Genomic DNA, 21,609 nt, shown 5'->3' on the forward strand with positions numbered 1-21,609 from the left:
GACTGTGGCCCCCACCCACCCCTGTGGGGCTTGACAGGCAACCTCAGGCTGCACCTCCCACCTTGGCGCCAGTCTGGGGGATCTCAGGGCCCCCACCCAGCAGAGCTTGATGGGGTACCTCAGGCCATGCCACCCACCCTGGTGCCAGACTGGGGGACCTCAGGCTGTACCCCCTGCCCTGGCACCAGGCATGGGGACCTCAGGCCCCACCCTCCACCCAGAAGGGCTTAAAAGGGGACCTTAGGCTGCTCCTCTCACCCCAGAGGATCTCAGGCTGAGCCCCCTGCACAACGGGGTTTGATGAGGGACCTAAAGGCTGCTCCCCTCACCCCAGGGAACCTCAGGCCATGCCTCCCACCCAGCAGGGCTTGTCGGGGGACCTGAGGCTGCAACCTCCTCACCCAGCAGGCCTTGCCAGGGGAACTCAAGGTGTACCCCCCACCTGGCAAGGCTTGACAGGTGACCTCAGGCCATGCCCTCCACCTGGCGGGGCTAGACACAAGACCTCAGGCTGCATCCCCCACCTGGTGGGGCTTGACGGGGGACCTCAAGGTGCATCCCCTGCCCCAACCTAAGCCAGGGGACCTGAAGCTGCACCCCCCAACCAGCGGGGCTTGACAAGGGTGGGACCGGCCAGGTCTGGATCTTACCCAAAGTGGGGGGGGGGGGGGCGGCCAGGTCTGGGTGCGATTTTGAGGCGCACATGGGTGGGCAGGGACTTGCCTCTGGGTCCTGTGGTGTGCCCCAGACTCTGACAGGAAGAAGTCTTTCATATACATTTTCATAAAATGTATTTTCATATACATTTTACCAATTTTCTTTCATTTCTGACACTTCTATTATAAAGGGCAAATAGCAATATTAAAATATTTTCTCTAACTAATCCCCTTTTAATGTGCACAAATTTCATGCACCAGGACACTAGTTAAATCAGAATGTTGTTAAGAAAAAGGGAACAATAAGCAGATAAGCAGATACTACCTCTATTTCCCCATGAGTTTGGAAGATAGCTCTTATACTACAACTAGAGGCCCAATGCACAAAATTCATGCAAGAGTAGGCCTTCCTTCCCCCAGTTGCCAGCACTGGCTTCCCTCTGGCATGTGGAACCCAGGCATCCCTCTTGCCACTGGCAGGCACCCAGGACCCAGGCTTCCCTTGCAGCCCTGGCTTCATCTGGAAGGCCATCCAGAAGGACGTCTAGAAGGATGCCTGGTCTAGTTAGCATATCACACTTTTATTATTATAGACTAGAGGCCTGGTGCATGACATTCATGCACTAAAGGGAGGGGTCCCTCAGCCTGGCCTGCATCCTCTCACAGTCCAGGACTCCTCAGGGAATGTCCGCCTGCCAGCTTAGGCCCACTCCTGGGAGTAGGACATCCCCTGAGGGGTCCTTAGCGCTGCTGTGGAAGTGGGAGAGTCTTTCACCACTGCTACTGCACTCACCAGCTGTGAGCCAAGCTTCTGGCTAAGTGGCACTCCCCCTGTGGTAGTGCACTGACCACCAGGGGGCAACTCCTACATTAAGCATCTGCCCCCTGGTGGTCAGTGCATGTCATAGTGACCAGTTGTTCCACCATTCAGTCAATTTGCATATTAGCCTTTTACTGTATAGGATGTACTGATTACTCACTTTTCAGAAGAAGAATGCACATTAATTGCTGAATACCAAATGGTTAAAAATTATCAGTAGTTTCCTATAACAGGAGGGCAAGTAAATGACAAATCCTCTTTTCCTCTGAGTACCTCTAAAGAACATAGACTCTTAATTCAGCTATTTTAGTACCATTTTATTGGGAAGGGAGCATCATACAGTGCTTGAAAGCAGATTACTGACAGGAAATAAACTTCTTGGACTATAAAGAGATGACTGTATTTAATTGTATTACTTCCTGAGGATTAGGCATTGTCCCAAAATACTAACTTTGTTGTCTGAAATAGTAAGGGATTTAGCAAAGTTTCTTCAAAAAGAAACCAAAGATTCTGCACTGAATAATGGAAAAATTCTAGTTCTTCATTTATTCTGTAAAATAATTTTATCTCCATTAATAATGGTGGATTTTGTAATCAAAGAAAACATGATAATTTCAAGAGAAACATCAAAAGTGCTGTATTCAAAGTAATGTCCATAGCTAGCTACACATTTCTCCCATCTTTCAGGTAATTTGTGGACACTGTCCCAGTAGAACTTTTCTTGTTTTGAGGCAAACCATTCAGAGACCCAATTTTCCACTTCTTCGTATGTTCTGAAGTGCTGCTCAGAAAGTGCAAGTGCCATCGATCGGAACAAGTGGTAATCTGAAGGAGCAAGGTCTGGTGAATATGGCAAGTGGGTTAATACTTCCCAGACAAGATCTTTTAATGTGTGTTTAACTGGTTTTGAAGTGTGTGATGGTGCATCACCATGAAGCAAAATTACTTTGCCCTGTCTTCTGGCACATTCTGGTCATTTCACGATCAAAGCGTGATTCAAATTGATTATTTGTTGTCGGTAGCGATCAGTATTAACGGTTTCACCTGGTTTTAGAAGCTCATAATACATCACACCTTCCTGATCGCACCGAATGCAGAGCATTGTCTTCTTTCCTAAGTGATTTGGCCTGGAAGTAGATGTTGATGGTTGACCTGGATCAACCCATGATTTTGTGCATTTGGGATTCTCAAAATAAATCCACTTTTCATCACCAGTCACAATTCGATGCAAAAAAGACTTTCTTCTGTGCCATTGAAGCAACATTTTACTGATGACATTTCAGTTTTCCATTTGTCTTTCGTTCAGTTGATGTGGCACCCATTTTCCTTCCTTAAAAATTTTTCCCATTGCTTGTAAACAATTGGAAATTGTTTGCTGAGCAACGTTTAATATTTCTGCAAGTTGTTTTTGAGTTTGACACACATCTTCATCCAATAATGCTTGCAATTGTTGGTCTTCAAACTTTTTCGGTTGACATGGACATTGTCTTTCAAATCAAAATCATCACTTTTAAAGCATTTAAACCAACGTTCACAAGAATCTTAAGATGAAGCATATTCACCATAAGCTTCCCAAAGTATTCAGCAGCATTTTTCTTCAAAATAAAGTAATGAATTATAACTTCCCACAAATGCTCTTTTTTTGGCACAAAATTCAACATTTTTAAGTATAAAAATATCTATGATGTTAACACCTTCAGCAAATTTGACATATGAAGTTTTGAAGCTTGTTGTCAATACAACAAAACAGCATACATATCAAAACACATATATATCAGCATATGTGTAACTCCATCTATTGAAAAAAATTCACATTATTAACCAGTACACCTAGTAATTGCTTTTTAGAATATTTTACATCTTCAAAAAAATTTTGTTGTCATAGTGTCCTTTGATGCATTTTATATTAATCTAAAGACATAACATATCTAGAAAATAGTTAAATAGGGTATGGAAAGATTCCCTACACATAAAAAACAACAACAAAAAAAACCTAAGAACATAAGCTGGGAAAAAGAGCAAAAGACATTTTTAAGTGTTGAGAAATGATAGCTGAAGAAGGAATCTTCCATTTTCTCAACTAGAGATTTAGCCTTACTTCTTACTCAAATTCTTAACGCCCTTTCAACTACTTTCTAGCTTTTTCTACGCAAGAAGTTTTTCAGAACCAGACAATATGATAAGGTTGTGTATGTATACAGGATTCAATATACAGTCACACCTGCAGTAAAGCTACATGTACCTGCTTTTGTGTGGGCTCCTTTCCAAATAGTAAACATTCCTATGCTTGAGCCTTCTCCCCTTCTCTTCCACCCATACCTAGAGAGGTATCAGTAAGTACCACCAATAAATATAATAGTGTTTACATAATTTAGTTAAGTGATTGGGATGATATAAATTTAAATTGGAAGATAAGAAACCCCACTTCAGAATAAGTTCTATTCATTGGAATTCCACAACTGACCTCTGGCAGGGAGTTTATTTCGGTGCTAGAGGCCCAATGCATGAAATTCGTGTAAGGGGCTCGGCCCTCGCAGCCGCAGCTGCCTCACAGCCCCGCCACCTGCCCAATGCTCTTTCCTGAAGGTTGTCCCAGAAGGTTGTCCCGGAAGGTCATTCCGCCATCCGATCTAATTAGTATGTTAGCTCTTTATTATATAGGATAATATTAGAGTTACTGGGGACATTTTATTTCCTGACTACCTATTCATCAATGTATGCATGAGTCTTCAGAAGTAAATCTTAAGAGGGAGGAAAAATGATGAGTGTAAAAATTTGGAGGCTGAAGTTAATCATGATATCCAAATAGTAATAAACATATTAAAAGACAACTTGGGAAAATATTTGAACTTAACACATGACATATGTAAGCAGTATATAAAGAACTGAGTTATAAAAAAAAGCAAAAATCATAATCTTTCCAACTTAAGAATAGCTAAGGGATATAAATTAAAAATACCCAATTCACAAGAAATGTTCCCTACTTTTGCAATGGAATAGAATTAGGGATAAATGTTAATATCAGAATTTGAAAGCAAGTGCACTGAACTGGACACTTTTGGACTTAGACAATAAATGTATCAGTGACAAATATATTAGGGAGATAATTAGTGGGGTTTTTTTTCCCCCTTCAGTTTTGTAGGCAGCATATAAGCTTCCTAAATCTGGTGCCACATCAGAAGCAGAACTTCCAACCTAGCTAGAGATGCATTTGCAGAACAGGATCCATATCATAATAAGTGCCATGTGTCTGGGTGGGGTGTATATAAAATCATAAGCTTTTACAATTCAAATATCAAACCTCAGAAAACATAATCTGGCAACAACAGATTCTGACAGCCCAGGCAAATCATCTGCTATGGAAGAAAATACTTAAAATACATATATATAGTCTGGCATAGAATTAAAATAATTTTTATGACATAGCAATAAAGAACCATGTTCTAGGTATTACATAATGATTTTAAAAGAAATATATTAATATTCATAATAGGTATTATGTATTTTTTCATAAATTAGAAATAATGCTTGTAATAGGATATTATAATAAGAATAATAATAACAACAAACCTAGATGCAGGTAAAGAGGTAAGCAATCCATTAGGTTTACTGGCAGATATATACTTCTTTCAATTAACCAATCATTTAAAGTACAGTTTATAGAAATATTTGTACTTATTTCAATTATTTTTAAATGCATTTTATACTGGAGGAAGGAAGAGGACCATAAAATGATGGATTTGAAAATAAGAATATCGTTATATTTTAGAAGCTAAATTGATAGTTTGTAGTGCTTTGTGACATATTTAACATACAAATTTAAATGTCAACAGCTAATCATGGATAATCTGCTATTAATTTTCTGTGTTTAAAAACATCAAGTTCTGGCAGCAATTTCTATCTCTCTAAGCTTCTACAAGCACAGTTCTCAAACATAAAATACAAATGATCTATCAAATAGTAATTTAACAATTTTCCCAAGATAAATATTAAAGAATTCCAGCAATTTCAAAGTTATAAAACATGGCTAAGAACAAATATTTAATAGATTTAGGAAAGAGAATAAAACAAACAAGAAATTAACATGTTAGAAGATGACAAGGAACCTACAGAAACATTTTTAATTTTTAAGTTAACATATAACGTAAACCACACAGGTAATGCTAATTTTACTTTCAACTAAAGGTAAAAATCAGTAGACAAAACATATAATCCATTAAAATTCAGATCTTATGCTATTATATTTTTAAAAGCAGCCACCATCATTAAAAATTTTTATAAAATGATAAATTTTTTTAATAAAAAAGCCAAGATATAACACTCATTTAAAAGTTCTATGTTTAATCTAAGACACTATTCACTTAGTTATTTTTATTTATATACAGAATAAGGTTTAACCTTTCAGTGCGGAATAACTAATTAAAAGGAACTTAAAAATTTAGGTCTTTACAAGAGTCATTCATTTTAATTATCCTATTATTTTCATATATTCATTACGATGTATCCTGACAAATGTGAGACTCATTTACATTTCTCATGTGTAACGTATGCTTCCTATATGTTTGTAAAATGTTATATTACTCCCCTTCATTTTATATTTGCTATATTGGTGTTATTTAACTGTCAGATAAATCTCTTCTATTTCATAACATTGTCCTAAGGTCAAGAGTGGCATAGGGCAAGTAGGCAGAGCTTATTTCATTTCTAGCAGTCACACAGAATCATGGACAATATATTGAATGAATATTTATTTTCAGTGTTTCATAGATCACTGAGAACAGTACTTTTATCTTTTCATCTCTGTAAACAATATTTCAAAGATGTGAACTTATCTATGAAACAGCTAAATCCATATTGCTTTGATATATAAATGAATGTTTAATTATTCACTGACATATAAATAGCCTCATTAGTTAAATCTACAGCTCTCAGAAATTCCAGACAGTGACCTGTCTTTGTATTGTCTGTACCCAGCCCAGTGAAAAAAACATAGTAGATATTAATAGATTTCATTTAAAAATTGGATGAATGTACATTTACTATTTTAGAAGCTTGAGAATTCTAGGAAAGTTTATGTAAATAAACCATATATATTAAGAACCAAAGTGTTTATATCTAATGATAAAAATAAAAAAAATGAAAAACAAAGGTAACTACAGCTACATTGCAATAAAATGAGAACTTTATAATAGAACGAGGCTAACAAATGTAATCTGATTCCAAAGTTCAGTAACATTTTTAAGAAAAAAAAAAGCCACTTAGCTTTAACAAGTATATTAAATCTTTAGAATACTAAACTTCAAAATAAATTATTAAATCTTAATTCTGATTTACTGGGTAAATGGGCTCCTGAATGATCTAAAACACAATGCATATGTGTGTGTGTGTGTGTGTGTGTATGTATATATATACACACACACACACACATACATATGTGTGTGTGCGTGTGTGTGTCTATTTCTAGCCATAAAATAGTGAATATTGTAAAGGCCCTTATACATGTATTTTTTTTAAACTACCAAACTGTTATTTTAATAACCTGGGTGAGCTATAGATTTCTAACCTATAAAATGAAGTTATTATACAATAACTCTAAAATAGCAAGTCATACAACATGTACATTTTTCCTTAATATAGTACCATGAAAATAACAGTAAAATTGGAGCACCTTAATTTTTACTTTAAACCATACTAAGAAATATGCTATACCAGTAACAGGCACTTCTGAAATTGTGTGTTTCTTTTTTCTGATTAAAAATTGAGATCTCTTCCTGATTGCTCCCTCATTAAATTGAGCATATAACATAGCCAAGGCAACAGTGAACTTCCTTCTTTAAGTGTTCTAGTATTCTAAAATTTTCCTGGCTATTACTCTAGTGTGTGTGTGTGTGTGTGTGTGTGTGTGTGTGTGTGTGCGCGCGCGCGCGCGTGCTTTTCTTCTCTTTCAGTCATTATACTAATTGTTAACAAGTGGACCAAAGTACAGGTTTTGATTTTAGAAACTGAAAAAAATCTTACGATTTTGTTCAATGTGCTCTACTAGTTTGCTCAGCTATTTCTCGTCACACTGAATAGAAACTACTAATTATTGTCACTTGTATTCACAAGAGAAATATTATCTGAGTAGACTCTAAATCCTGAGGGAGAGATGAAGAAAATTTTCAGTGTTTTCTTTGTAAAAAGTTTGAGCTAATGCCCTAGCTGGTTTGGCTCAGTGGACAGAGCGTCGGCCTGCGGACTGAGGGTCCCAAGGTTCGATTCCAGTCAAGGGCATGTACCTCGGTTGCGGGCACACCCCCAGTAGGATGTGTGCAAGAGGCAGCTGATCGATGTTTCTCTCTCATCAGTGTTTCTAACTCTCTATCCCTCTCCCTTCCTCTCTGTAAAAAATCAATAAAATATATTTTTTTAAGAAAGTTTGAGCTAAAATTCTCATCAGTAGCACTCTTATACCTGCAGAGATTAAGGGATCTAACCAAGAGTACTACTAGACATATATAACAAGAGAGGCTCCTTAACCAAATAGATTCATTTTAAAAATAGTACTGTAATTCAGATTTTTATTTCTATCCTTATTTTTCTTTCATTTTGGTATGTTTATAGCTACCTCATTATATTTAAAACTAAACTTCAGTTGTCTGAGATAAGAATTTTTGAAATAATTTATTTAATTGTCCTATACATAGTTTAATTCACTAATTACACATTTAACTTCTTTATCTTTAGTAATATTACATATCATCTTATAGAAACATAAGAAAACATTCTGCCACTAAAATAAAAATTAAGGTGATATTAAGATATAATTTAACTCAAATTAGGGGGTAATCAATTCAATTAGTATTAATTCTGACTTGGAATACAGACTAATGTAATGCCTATTTATTTTCTGGTACACACAATATTCCACTTTATTAACTTGTGTCAAATATACGTTTTATAATCAATATAGGTAGGCAAATTTCCATACATTTTTTTAAAATAGTGGGTAAGTACTTTTCTTTATCCTGTATATTGTTTGCTCTGTACTATTTAATAACATGTTTTTCCTTGCAATGCTCTTGTATACAAAATGTAAGTATCATAATATAGTACAGTCAACCTGAAAGAGTAATCACTCTACTGTTATCAGTAAATTAATTAAATAAATGAATAAATTATGTATATAAACATTTACATATAGTACTTATTTTTATCAGTTCCAGATAGCCAGAGATACTTAAAATTACAAGAGCAAAAGAAATAACTGATTAGCAATTTTTACCTCCTAAACATGGAGTTTCTAAGGAGATATTATTTTGTATCTCCTATGATCAAAAAGTAAGCATGAAAACAGACACTCAGACCAATGAAACAGAATTGAGAGCCAGAAATAAAACCATGTGTATATGGGCAAATAATTTTTGACAAAGAAGCCAAAAACATACGGTGGAGAAAAGAAAGTCTCTTCAATAAATGGTGCTGGAAACATTCCAAAGCCATATGCAAAAGAATGAAACTATAATAAATCAGATAGAAGTAAATATAGGTTCTAAACTTATGGACCTTGGGCTTGGAGATTTTATGAATCTGGCCCCAAAGGAAAAGGAAGTAAAGGTAAAAATAAATGAATGGGACTATATCAAACTAAAAAGCTTTGCACAGCAAAAGAAACTGACAACAAAACCAATTGAATGGGAAAAGATATTTGCGAACAACAGCTCCAACAGGGGGTTAATATAAAAAACATAAAGAACTCATGCAACTCAACACCAAACAAACAATCCAGTTAAAAAATGGGCAGAGGACCTGAACAGATACGTCTCCCAAGAAGACATATGGCCCTAACCGGTTTGGTTCAGTGGATAGAATGTCGGCCTGTGGACTCAAGGGTCCCAGGTTCGATTCCAGTCAAGGGCATGTACCTTGGTTGCAGGCACATCCCCAGTAGGGAGTGTGCAGGAGGCAGCTGATCGATGTTTCTCTCTCATCGATGTTTCTAACTATCCCTCTCCCCTCCTCTATAAAAAATCAATAAAATATATTTAAAAAAGGAAGAAGACATATGAATCGCCAACAGAAATATAAAAAGATGTTCAACTTCACTAGCAATTAAGGAAATGCAAATCAAAACTACAATGATAGAATGGCTATTTTCAACAAGACAAGTAATAACACCTGTTGAAAAACTTGTGGCAAAAAAGAAACCCTCTTCAATAAATGACGCTGGTGGGAACGTAAACTGGTACATCCACTATGGAAAACAGTATGAAAGTTCCTCAAAAAATTAAGAATAGGATTATCATATGACACAGCAACCCATCTTCCAGGTATCTACACGAAAAATTTGAAAACATTTATTCACAAAGATATATGTTCAATGAAGCATTATTCAGGGTGACCGGGATATGGAACAACTGAAGCAACCTTTCTTTGATAGATGATTAGATAAAGAAGATGTGGTACATATATACAACAGAATACTACTCAATCATAAGAAAAGATGAAATACTGCCATTTGCAACAAGATGGATGAACCTTGAGAATATCATGCTAAGCAAAGTAAGTCAGACAGAAAAATCTAAGGATCATATTATTTTACTCATATGTGGGATATAAAACTGAAAACAACACATGAAAAAACATGAAAAAAGAAACAAAAAAACTAATAGATACAGACAGCAGTATTGTGGTTACCAGAGAGAAGGGGTGTGGGGAGTAGTAAAGTATAAAGGGGTCAAATATATGGTGATGGAAATTGATTTGACTTCTGATGGTGGGCACACAATGCAATATGCAGATCATTTATCAGAGAAATGTACACTTTAAACCTAAGGATGTAATTCTTTCAACCAATCTCACCTCAATAAATTTAAAGGGAAAAATAACTCTAGAAAAAAGTAAGCATGACTTTAACATCTAAAGTTATGAAATGATATATGAGAAAAAGCAATGAGTTTTCAATCATATCCACCAAGTGCAGGTCATGAAACAGGCCAATGACCAGAGAACGCAACAATATCCTAGGAAAGTAGCTGAATATATCTTTCAGGACATGCACTGAAAATACACACTTTCATCACAATTCTCACTCCAAAGATCAATGAAAATGTACATCTGCCAGTATTTGAAACTGGAAACTTGCACTTTAATTACTGATTTTAATGATTAACACACATTAAATAAACCAGAATAAGCCAGTCTAATGTTCTTTAAACAAAAGCTCACTCCACATGTCAGTCCACAGATTGCCATTACATATGTGAAACATTTATTTTCTACACATGAATGTTTTTAAAATGCATATTTATGCTTTATATTCATGTAATTAAATGGAATGTATAACTGTCTACAAAATTAACATTAGAAAATTAAATCTTACATAAGACAAACATGTAAATTGACCATCCCTCCACTATGCTCATCAGCCAATCAGGAGAGTATGCAAATTAACCCAACAAAGATGGCGGTCAATTTGCATAGATAGGTGCCCAGTGGCCTGGGTCCCAGGAACATCATCGGCACCCAGGTCATTCCGAGGTAGGCCCCGTGTGCGCCCTGAGCAGCATATGAAGGGCCTGAGCCAGGGGGCTCCTGGGCAGGGGCAGAGCCGGCCATTGGAGCTGTGGGGGTCCCCTACCTAGGCCTAAAGCCTCGGCCAGAGGCGTTAGGCCTGGGCAGGGATGGAGCCGGCAATCGGGGGGAGATGGGGGTCCCCTGCCCAGGCCTGACGTCTGGGCCAGAAGTGTCAGGCCTGGGTGGGGGGCAGAGCCGGCAATAGGGGTCCCCTGCCCAGGCCTGATGCCCCTAGCCAAGGCGTCAGGCCTGGGCGAGGGGCTGACCTGGTGAATCGAGGGTGACGGGGTCGACACCTCTGGCCAAGGCATCAGGCCTGGGCGGGGGGGCGGAGCTGGCGATCGGAGAGGTCTGGGGGTCCCCTGCCCAGGCCTGATGCCTGGGCCAGGGGCATCGGGCCTGGGCAAGGGGGCGGAGATGGTGATCGGAGGGAGATGGGGGTCCCCTGCCCAGGCCTGACGCCTTGGCTAGAGGCATCAGGCCTGGGCGGGGGGCAGAGCCGGTGATCGGAGGGTGATGGTGGTTGATGCCTCTGGCTGAGGCATCAGGCCTAGGTGAGGGGCAGAGCCGGCGATCGGTGTGAACTACAGAGGAAACACCTTTTCTGACTGCTCACTGGCTAAGCTCCCTGTATGCCACTGGTAATATTCTTAGTAACTTGGGTAATAAGAATCCAAATAGGTGATCTAGGGTTTTTTACCACACTCCTGGCAAAAAAACGAAGGTCCGCTGCTGGAGGGCTAAGAAATGTCATATCCTGCCCTAGCCGGTTTGGCTCAGTGGATAATGCCTCGGTCTGCAGATGGCAAGGTCTGAGTTCAATTCTGACCAAGGGCATGTACCTAGGATGCAGGCTCCTCCCTGGCCGGGGCCCAGGTCAGGGCTCGTGCAGGAGGCAACCAATCAAAGTGTTCCTCTTACTTTGATGTTTCTCTCTGCCTTTCCCTTTCTCTTCCATATTCTCTAAAAATCAATGGAAACATATCCTCAGGTGAGGATAAAAAAAATAATAAAGAAATGTCATATCCTATGAAAAACACATCTTGAAAATGCCTAAAGAAAGTTGTCATTTTTTCATGATGAAGGGACTGGAGTCTGTGTTGATGAAAAAACCTTGGTGGCTGCAGTGACCGGCAGTGGCTGCAACCATGGGGTGATGGGGCTGGTGCCTTCCCCTGATTAGCCCGGTCACCTCCCACAAAGGGAGGCCAGACTGCGGCTTAGGCCTGCTCCCCAAGGGGAGCAGGGAGCGGGTCTAAGCCGTCACTAGGACATCCCCTGAGGGCTCCCAGTATGTGAGAGGGTGCAGGCCAGGCTGAGGGACCCCACCCCCCAGTGCACGAATTTTGTGCACCGGGCCCCTAGTTTTATAAATAAAACATAAAAAGATTGATAGTTTCTTTACTCCTTTCTCCCACATAATCTAACTTATTATACAATTGTTCATCTTATAAAAAGTCAAGTAATTAAAAAGTAAACATCAGTCACTCAAAGATATATAACATCAACAGAGCAGGCTGGGTTTCTAAAGAACAAAGATTATGTGATAATCGTCACTACAGCTTAAGAACTTAGCGAACACAAGGAAGATGCTTAATATGTGATTATTAGAGGCCTGATGCATGAAATTCATGCACTGCATTGGGGGAGTCCCTCAGCCTGGCCTGCGCCTTCTTGTAGTGCAGGACCTCTCAGGGTATGTCCTCCTGCCGGCATGGGGCCTAAGGCAGCAGACAGACATCCCTCTTGCAGTCCGGGACCCCTCACTCCTTACTGCCCGCCTGCAGCGGAGATGGGAGAGGCTCCCACCACCACCGCTGTGCTTGCCAGCCATGAGCCTGGCTTCTGGGAGAGCGGTGCTCCCCCTGTGGGAGCACACTGACAACCAGGGAAAAGCTCCTGCATTGAGCATTTGCCCCCTGGTGGTCAGTGTGCATCATAGCAACCAGTTGTTCTCAAGTTAGGTCAATTTGCATATTAGGGTTTTCTTATATGGGATTGAGGGACTTATTTTAATTCTGAGATAAAACATAATGAAATGACATATATTACTTTCAAATAAATGGTACATAAATACTTTATATTATAAGGGTTGATCACCAGTACTGTTATATATTATCATATTTAACAAATGTGTTAAGTTTTTCTCATTGATTCTGGAAGGAGCTTGGAAACCCTTCACTGGATCATGTATTTTGGGTGGGAAGGAAAGTTTTCCTTGAACCCTTACATATAGTTAGTACACTTTCTATCAAATAGTAGGCCTTCAATAAATACTGTTAAAAGAATGAATGGTTTCATTCAGTTTTAGAATATTTATTATTGAAAACTAAAACTGTATATAACAAATCATAATGTTAGCAAAGGAAATAACTATAAAAGTAGTATTTTCCAGAATTTTCTAAGCACTAAACTGTAAGATTTTTTTCTATGCTTGAATATAGATTTAAAAATATTTGAAATGTTTAAATGAAGCATCTCCACAGTATGAATTTTCTAAATACACACTAAGTATATATGACTGTTAAGTTAGGACTTTATGCTTCTATATATTTAATAATTGTATTCCTATATTACTATTACAGGCGACCCAAAGTAATAGATAATTAACTGGTTAGGGAAATTTTTAAAATTATATGTAATTTACTGTTATTTAGTGGAAAACCTAATGATTTCTTCCGTTTTCTTGTTACCAAAACTATAATATATCCCATAATCTCATTTCTGGGTCTCTTACATGCTTTCTGAACCTTTATTTGTTTCTCTTCATTGAAACAAATGCAGAGAGAAAAGACTAATGTAAACTATCTAAAAACACACCTATTTTATATATAGTATTACCTAGATTTGTTTTTAATAACACTAATCTGACCATAATAAAGATGAATAAAGGCAAATTTCCAAATATTGCTCTTAGTTAGCAAAAAATTAGACTCTGTTGGATTATATTGCTTTGTGAAGATGTACCTACCCACCTGTATCATTATCCATTTTGAAAAAACTCTAACATATATGGAAAGTTATCAAGTCAGAAATGCATTAAAAATTGCATTTTTAATCTAATGAGTGTACATTATGTACAACAGTTTGAAATAGCAAAACTGTACTATGAAGATTATATTTTAAGTCACAGTCTGAGCTGAATAAAGTGGAAAATGGAAAACTCATCCCATCCTTCCTATGCCCTATCTATTACCAATAATCATATAGTAAGGTAATTTTCATGGGGAACAATGGTAACTTTATTTTTGGCCTCATAAGAAAAAATGACTTACATGTTGAATATCTACATTTGTTTCTTTGTAAGGATAATACGGTTTCATAAATTACACCTCCAAAATATATCTTAAAGCCATCTTCTCTACATTTCCACTAATCAAGGCCAAGCCACCATAACCTCACTCCTGGACAATCTCAACAGACTCCTAATTCTACTCTTGCCATCTTCCAATCTCTTTGCTTACCAACCATAATGCTCTTAAAATGAAAATTGCTTAAAATATCTCAAAAGTCTCTCTTTTTACCTAGAATAATATTAAAACACAACTCCATACCATGGTTTCTTTCCTTATCTGTGGGATCTGGTTAACTACCTTTCACAACTGATATGTTTCTCTCTTCCTTCCTCAGCGAGCTCCAGTCACACTGGACTGGAGTCCTTCAAATGTATCAAGCTCAATTCCCTTCAAGGTCACTATCCAGGCAGTTCCCTCTACCTGGATGGAATACACTTCTTCCCACTTTGTACAATTAGCTCTTTCTCTTCCCTAAGAATGTGGCTTAAATGTCACTGCTTCAGGTCTTTCCAACCATCATATTTAAAATGTAAGTTTTCTCCTGTTATTCTCTACTTCAAAGCCATTGCTGTTTCCTCCATAGAGTATCTAAGAACTTTTTTCATTTTATTTTACCTAACTTTTATTTATCAGTATTCCTTACTAGAAATAAATACCATGAGTTCATGGGCAATGTTTGCCTTACTTATCCTTTTTCCTCCATCATCCAGTTATTAAATTCTAGAAAACAATACTGAATAAAATAAGGCAAATGTAGAAGTAATATATAATTCCCCTTTTTAAAGAAATAATGTTGGTTTAATGAAATTGCAATTTGATCAGAATCCTGACATAATCATATGTTGCATACTTTAAATAATATAATTTTTATTAAAGAATACTGTAGATTAGTATAAACATCTCTGTAAACTGACAATGCACACTGTATAAACCCAGTCCATTTTGATCACTTAACTATATGTATTGATCTCCACTGTATTTATACTCTCAAAAAATGTTGAGACAAGAACACAATGAAAAACGTCTATTACTATAGGGGTTTGGTTGATGTACACTGTGAAACAGTATCTATTCTTGGGACAAATGGAGTATATAGTTAGTAGTACTCACTGTGTGAAGAGAGAAAGAGAAAGAATAAGAGTGTACAGTGTGAAACAGTATCTATTCTTGGGACAAATGGAGTATATAGTTAGTAGTACTCAGTGTGTGAAGAGAGAAAGAGAAAGAATAAGAGCATGATTGAGATATGATTCCTGTGTTAGGGAAAGAGGATTGGTAGGAGGAAATACAAGAAATTTATGATTCCTTTTGTGCTTAAGTAGTTTATACTTGCAATGATTAGTGAAGAAATAAACATTTCTAGTCTAATATTTTTCTTAATGTTTAACTTTTTAACATGTAACACAAAATTCTTTATAGATGAAGTTTGAAAACATAAAAACAGTAAAATATGTAATTTAAACATTAATTTTGTTTTAAACTATTAGATATACATTTTCCCTCCTAGGAAAATCCAAATAAATATGTTCTACTGAGGTTACTTCGAGCTTGAAGAAGAGATCCTTAAAGGACAGTGTATAATTTTTTTTGCAAGAAAAAGATTTTAGATTTAGTCTTATACCCAACCCAGAGGAAACAACACTTAGATGATCAATGAATATTAATGACATTTTCTCTTTCTACTTCAAATAGTAATCATAACAACTAATTACACAATTAATTATTTCAATTTGTAAACGTATAACAAAATTATATTCCAAGTTATTTTTAACCACATGAAGGCATGTGATTAAAATCTCCTGTACCTTTACAGCTATGAAGTTTATTCCTATAAGTGAATTTTAAAAGTGAAATTCTTTTAGAAGTATTCTTTGTAAATCATGTAGTTTTCCTTACTTAACAAATTTTTAATGTTTTCAGTAAAGGTCACTCTTGAACTTTCTAAAAAATTTCAACTCCTTCCTTTCTATTACTATAAGAACAATATTTAGTTTTATAACTTGTGAACAATACTTACGGCAGTTAACTAATTTTAGGCTACAAATTTTTATCAAGCAGGCATTTTTCTGCTTAGGCATGTTCACCTGTATTTATATACAACTTAGTGAATTTTACACTCAATTCATCCAAAGTAATAAATTCAATGAAACTAACAAATCAGACTACTGTTTTGCTTGTTTCATTTGGCACTTAATTCCCAGAAGGAAAAATGATAAATTCACACAATCTTGGTAGTAAAAGAAGCTCACTAGATTCTTATATCCAAATCATATTTTGATTTAATGAATTACTTGAGTATCTGATTGATGATGAGCCACACCCTGAGAGATGCATCAACTCTTTCAGGCTATACAGTACTATTTGCTAAGGTAGAGTAATCTTTGAATAAATGGACCCCTGGTGGCTACTAAGCACTTTAATTGATATACATGGTTACTTATGTATGAAACAAAACTGTATTTTATATTCACCTAAGCGTTAGTACAGAGATAAAAGTTTATATATATTGCGAAGACAAAATGTGTTATTTTAAAATAAAATTGCCAACACCTAATAAACATTGAGGTCTTAAATGCAGGGAAAATTATTAGAGTAAGAGAAATATGAACACAAATCATGTTTTCACTTACTAAACAGATGAGCAATCTAGGAAGCAACTCTACTTTCTGATCAATTCAAGGAGGTTGGGTAATAGGAAGACAGAGTCAAATTGATTTATTTCATCTTTATAGTGCACAGCTTCACAGCCAGTTAAAAGACAAGAGAAAAGATTGCTTCCTATAGTCAAGTTACTCTTAGCACCATGTTAAGCACCATGTTAAAAATGAGGTAGTTCACTTTTTTGTCATTATCATTATTTTACCCAGTCTAAGTATGGAAAACTAGGAGGAGGGGAAGAAGGTGAATCCATTCATTTTAATCATGAAGAATTTTATATAATTTGGTAAAAGTAGATAAGTAATATTTTTAAAAAACTTACTTCGTTAACATCCTTAAGTAAAAGGCCAAGTAACATAAAAATAAAATTCTACCCTTCATAAACTAACAAATTTTAAAAATAAAACATGAATTCCATTAGCTCTTAAAATGAAAAGTTACTAGGAAAATGAACACATTTTCTTGAAATTAACTATTAATCATATTACTGATATTTATTAGGTATATTACATATCTAATTTATATTTCACATTAATCTTTATATATTTTATACATATTATGATTCTGCAATACCCCATGTTTTCAAGGTTCAAAAATTGGAAAGTTGTACTTTGATTCATGTTATCTATGAAACTACAAATTAAAAAAATATGCCCAAAATGTCCACAAGAATAAAATTTTGAAGTTTGAAATTTTATTAACTATTAGTGTGATCAATTCAGTATTTGAAAGTTATTTAAAGGTATTATAAGGCATAATTTCTAATCACTGTGACTTAGGTTGTAAAAAGCATTTTATAAGTAACCATCTAATGAAAAAATCTAAGCACACTTTCTCCTGAGTCTTCTTTTGAAGATTCTAAATTTTACCCAACTTGGCCTTAAGCTACTATTTTACCCAAATGTAACCTTATGCATAGCCTGTTTTTAGCACATGAACAGAAATTCAAATTAAGAGTTTCACTAAACTATCTTTAATGATCCTATTTAATAGATAGGTAAACTGAGTAATATTCATTCACTATCATTAAGTTAAGCTAATTGATAAAAAAACACCCATAAGTTATACATATTTGGTAAATATTGTAGGTAAAATGTCTTTTAAAAGTATATGAAAGTCATCAAAATAGATATAAAAAAATTACGGCAAGAGGTTAACAAGTAACTCTTCTATGCCCTTAACATGAATATCTGAAAGATTATACTTTAATACTTGACATATTTTGGTAGAATGGCACATTAGTCATTTGTAGATTCAGAATGTGTTTTACTAGTATTTTGTATCCTTGAGGCTGAGGGTGGTCAATGATGTCTCTTAGGCACTTAATGAATAAACACATGTTGACTGAGGGAAACTACTGCATGGAAATAACTTTTAAATACTTCTAATAAACTTGACTCTCAAAGTATATATCTCTTTTAGTAGCCCTAGATACTAACATAGGGTATAATACTTAAAAATTATTTTTCTCTCCTTAAAATGTAAAAAGACCAAGTAAATAATTGTTATTTTTAACAATCTATTTTCACACAGGTTGATTCAGTTAACTACCCCTTTGATATTTAATGCCAATACCCCTTAAAAACAATTGAGGGATATATGTGAAGAATAGGAGAATATGGAACTATAGGGGGCACTTAGGTGATACATCTTCAAAGACATGATAGTGCTGTATGATTTCCAAATTTACACAGGCACTTGCGATTGCACTGGCAGGTAAAAAAACAAACACACATTGCAAAAATAGAAATGTTAAGGAAAACGTGCCAAAAATACAAATTGTATAAATGAAAACAATTGAATATTGATTCTGAATATTCCTAAATAAAAGTAAATGGTCATATATGTTATGGCAAAAAGAAAGCTGTGGTATTTTACTTGCCTTCTCTCTTAACCTTCTCACCCTCACAAAAATGTGCACACTCTATGTCATCTGAGCTCCATTTTTATATCTGCAGATTATTCCAAGGCCTTATATGTTCAATAATAACTATACTGAAATTTTATAACTGAAGTCTTTAGACAAGTGTGACATAACAGGTGACATATTGGTGGTCATCACATTGCCAATGAGAGCATCCAGCCAGGTACATGCTGGAAAACTTTTACGGTTGTTCACTGCTTAGTCTAAGAGGGTTTAGATTATGCAGGTGATATTTTTATAGATCTTTAAAAATCATAGCAGATCCAAGATACGTCTCATAAGAATAGTTTGAACAGAAAAGAAAAAAATCAAAAATTCTAATTACCTCTCATTCTGTAAACCTGACTTTCACTCTTCACACACTATTCACACCTTTATTTTACCACTTTACCTACTAAAACAGTCTTCCTCCAAAAAAAAAAAAAAAAAATCTACCAGAGACTGGATTTCAGAAATAGGATATTCACAACTTGGATATTCACACTTAACGCTTCTCTCCCTCTACCCGCTTTGCGCACAAGAAAAAAGAAACCACAAACACACTGACCCAGGAATGGTTTCAAGCAAGTCCACTACGCTCGGTCTGGATGGGACAGGGGGCCGGCTGCGGAGAGGCGAGGGCAGCAGAGTGACGGGGGGGAAAAAGGCAAGTATCTGGTCCCAGGGCAGAGCGAAAGCAATTTGCTTTCCTGAAGGCATGTGAGACCCTACACTTGACCAGCTCGGGGCGGCCGGCCACCAAGACCAGAAGTCTCCATTAAGCTCGTGCCAGGAAGGCTGGCCTCCTGTGGAGCGGTCCTCGGCTGCTGCTGAGGCTCACGCATCCCCGTAAAGACAAGTGGAAGCAGTAGGGACCGAAGTCGGGCAGGTCGCGGTCCCAGGCCATGTGGACAGGGCGCTCTGGAGAGCACATCCTGGACCCTTCTGGGAGCGAGCCTGGGGAAACTATACCGGGACGAAGTTACCTGCAGGAGGCGACCAGTGCACCGGTGCCCAGAGCACCCACCTCCTCCGGCCCCTCCCGCTCCTCCGCCCCCGTCCCTTACCTTGGTTGTTGGAGACGTGGCTGCAGTCTCCCGGCCAAACTGTCAGCAGAGGCAAGAAGAAACCTAATTGCCAAAGAAATTCTCGGACTTCGCAGCCCCCCATGGCTCTCCCAGGCTCTCCTCTCCTCCCCCTGAAAGAGAAGTGGCAGGCGCGCAGCCAGGTGTTCCGTGTAGGGTAGGGGACCTGGTCCACGTCTTCCTCCTCCTCCTCTTCCTCCTCCACCCTGCCCGCAGGGGGTGTCCCGGGGCGCCCCCCGCGCGAGGCCCCGAGCGCAGGGCACGAAGGTCCAGGCTGTCCAGGTGCCGGCGCCGCTGCTCCGGAGGAGGACGCTGCCTGCGGCGCCAGGGAGCTCCCGGCGGCGGTGGGCGAGCGGAATTGCATCCACCACCGCGTCCCGCTCGCGCGAGGACTATTCACTTGGGCCTGGGAGAGCGCGCGCGCAGGAGCGAGCTCGGGCTGTGGTTTGGGGGAGGGAAGCGAGGGGCGGGGGAGGGCGCCTCCGGGCGGGGAAGGGGGAGGGACGACCAGGTGCGGCGGCCCGAGCCTCTCCGGACTCGAGTGGGCACTTGCGGAGCCCAAGGCGGGGGAGGCGCCGACGGCGCGGGGGCCGCGGGAACTTTCCTCCGGCCTGTGCGGGGCGAGCGGCGCGAATGGCGTGGGGCCGCGAGTGGTCCGAGGCGGCTACGAACTGCGCCTCAGCCCCTCGCTGGGGTGGCGACGGCAGCCGCGGGCACTTCCAATTCGGCCGCGTCTGCGCTGCGCTTCGGCCCGGGCAGCCGCTTCCCCGGCGTGGCTGAGGCCGCACTTAGTCCCCCAAGCACTTTGCTCCCCATTTCGCGGCGGCGGCGCCCAGCGTTTTAGGCTCGTCGGCCCCGGACACCGCCTCCCCAGACTTCACGTCTCCGCCGCTGGAGGGGGAGCGCTGTGGGCAGGCGCTCTCGGTCCGCGGCGAGCCTGATGGTAGCGGACCAGCCGGACCGCTCCCCCGCGCGCCTCGTCCAAACTTGCCCACCAGAGCGAGCGCCTCAGCCGTGGGGCCTCCTCGGCGGCTGGAGTCCGGGGAAAGCAGCGGGAGGGAGCCGGCAGCGGAGAGCCGCACGGGCTGGACGTGACCCGGTGCCTGGCCCGGCTTCACCGAGGTCTTCGCGTCGCCTGTGGTGGCGACTTCGCGCTAGAGGTCAAGATCATGGGAGCATTGTCGCCGCCGCGGGCGCTGGGATGCTGGTGCCCGGGGCGCCCGCGGCGTGGCAGCGTCGGCTCGCGCGCCCCGAGGAGCGCAGGCTGAGCGGCGCGTGGCCACGTCCCCGGCGGCGCCGAGAGCGTGGAGAGCGTGGCGGATGGACCGCTCCGGCGCGTGAGCCGCCCTCTCGCGGTCCCGCTCCCTCGCCGCGCTCGCAGGGGTCGGTCAGGAGCCGCGCACGGGCTGTTGCGGGGACCCGCGCGGCGCTTGTGCCGGGGCCGGGCAGCACGCAGGGCCGACAGCGAGGGGCGCTCGGCGTCCGTGGCCCTCGCGCTCTCGCCCCGGAGCGGCGGGCACAGAGGGCAGGGCCGAGCCCGGAGCGCAGCGGAGCTCCGCCAGCTCGGCGCTCTGCCGGCCCAGCAGCGCGGCTCGCGTGCTGCCAGTTCGGCGCTAGAGGGGGTTCGTCGCCAACA

General features: G+C 39.5%; 1 protein-coding gene across 3 annotated transcripts in view; it reads right to left on the reverse strand.

Moving 5' to 3' along the window:
* The window catches only part of EPHA6 (EPH receptor A6), a 934,835-nt gene extending 913,610 nt beyond the window's left edge, over window positions 1-21,225 (reverse strand). For 2 of the 3 annotated variants that reach the window (XM_081086735.1, XM_081086736.1), the window contains exon 1: window positions 19,956-21,225. In XM_081086735.1, coding sequence (XP_080942861.1) covers window positions 19,956-20,337 — 382 coding nt within the window. In that variant the 5' untranslated portion in view covers window positions 20,338-21,225. The remainder of the gene's footprint in view (window positions 1-19,955) is intronic. The other variant, XR_013995684.1, reaches the window with a different exon arrangement.
* Window positions 21,226-21,609: the final 384 nt, after the last annotated feature.

The sequence above is a fragment of the Myotis nattereri genome, assembly GCF_964212035.1.
Source record: "Myotis nattereri genome assembly, chromosome: 3".
NCBI lineage: Eukaryota > Metazoa > Chordata > Mammalia > Chiroptera > Vespertilionidae > Myotis > Myotis nattereri.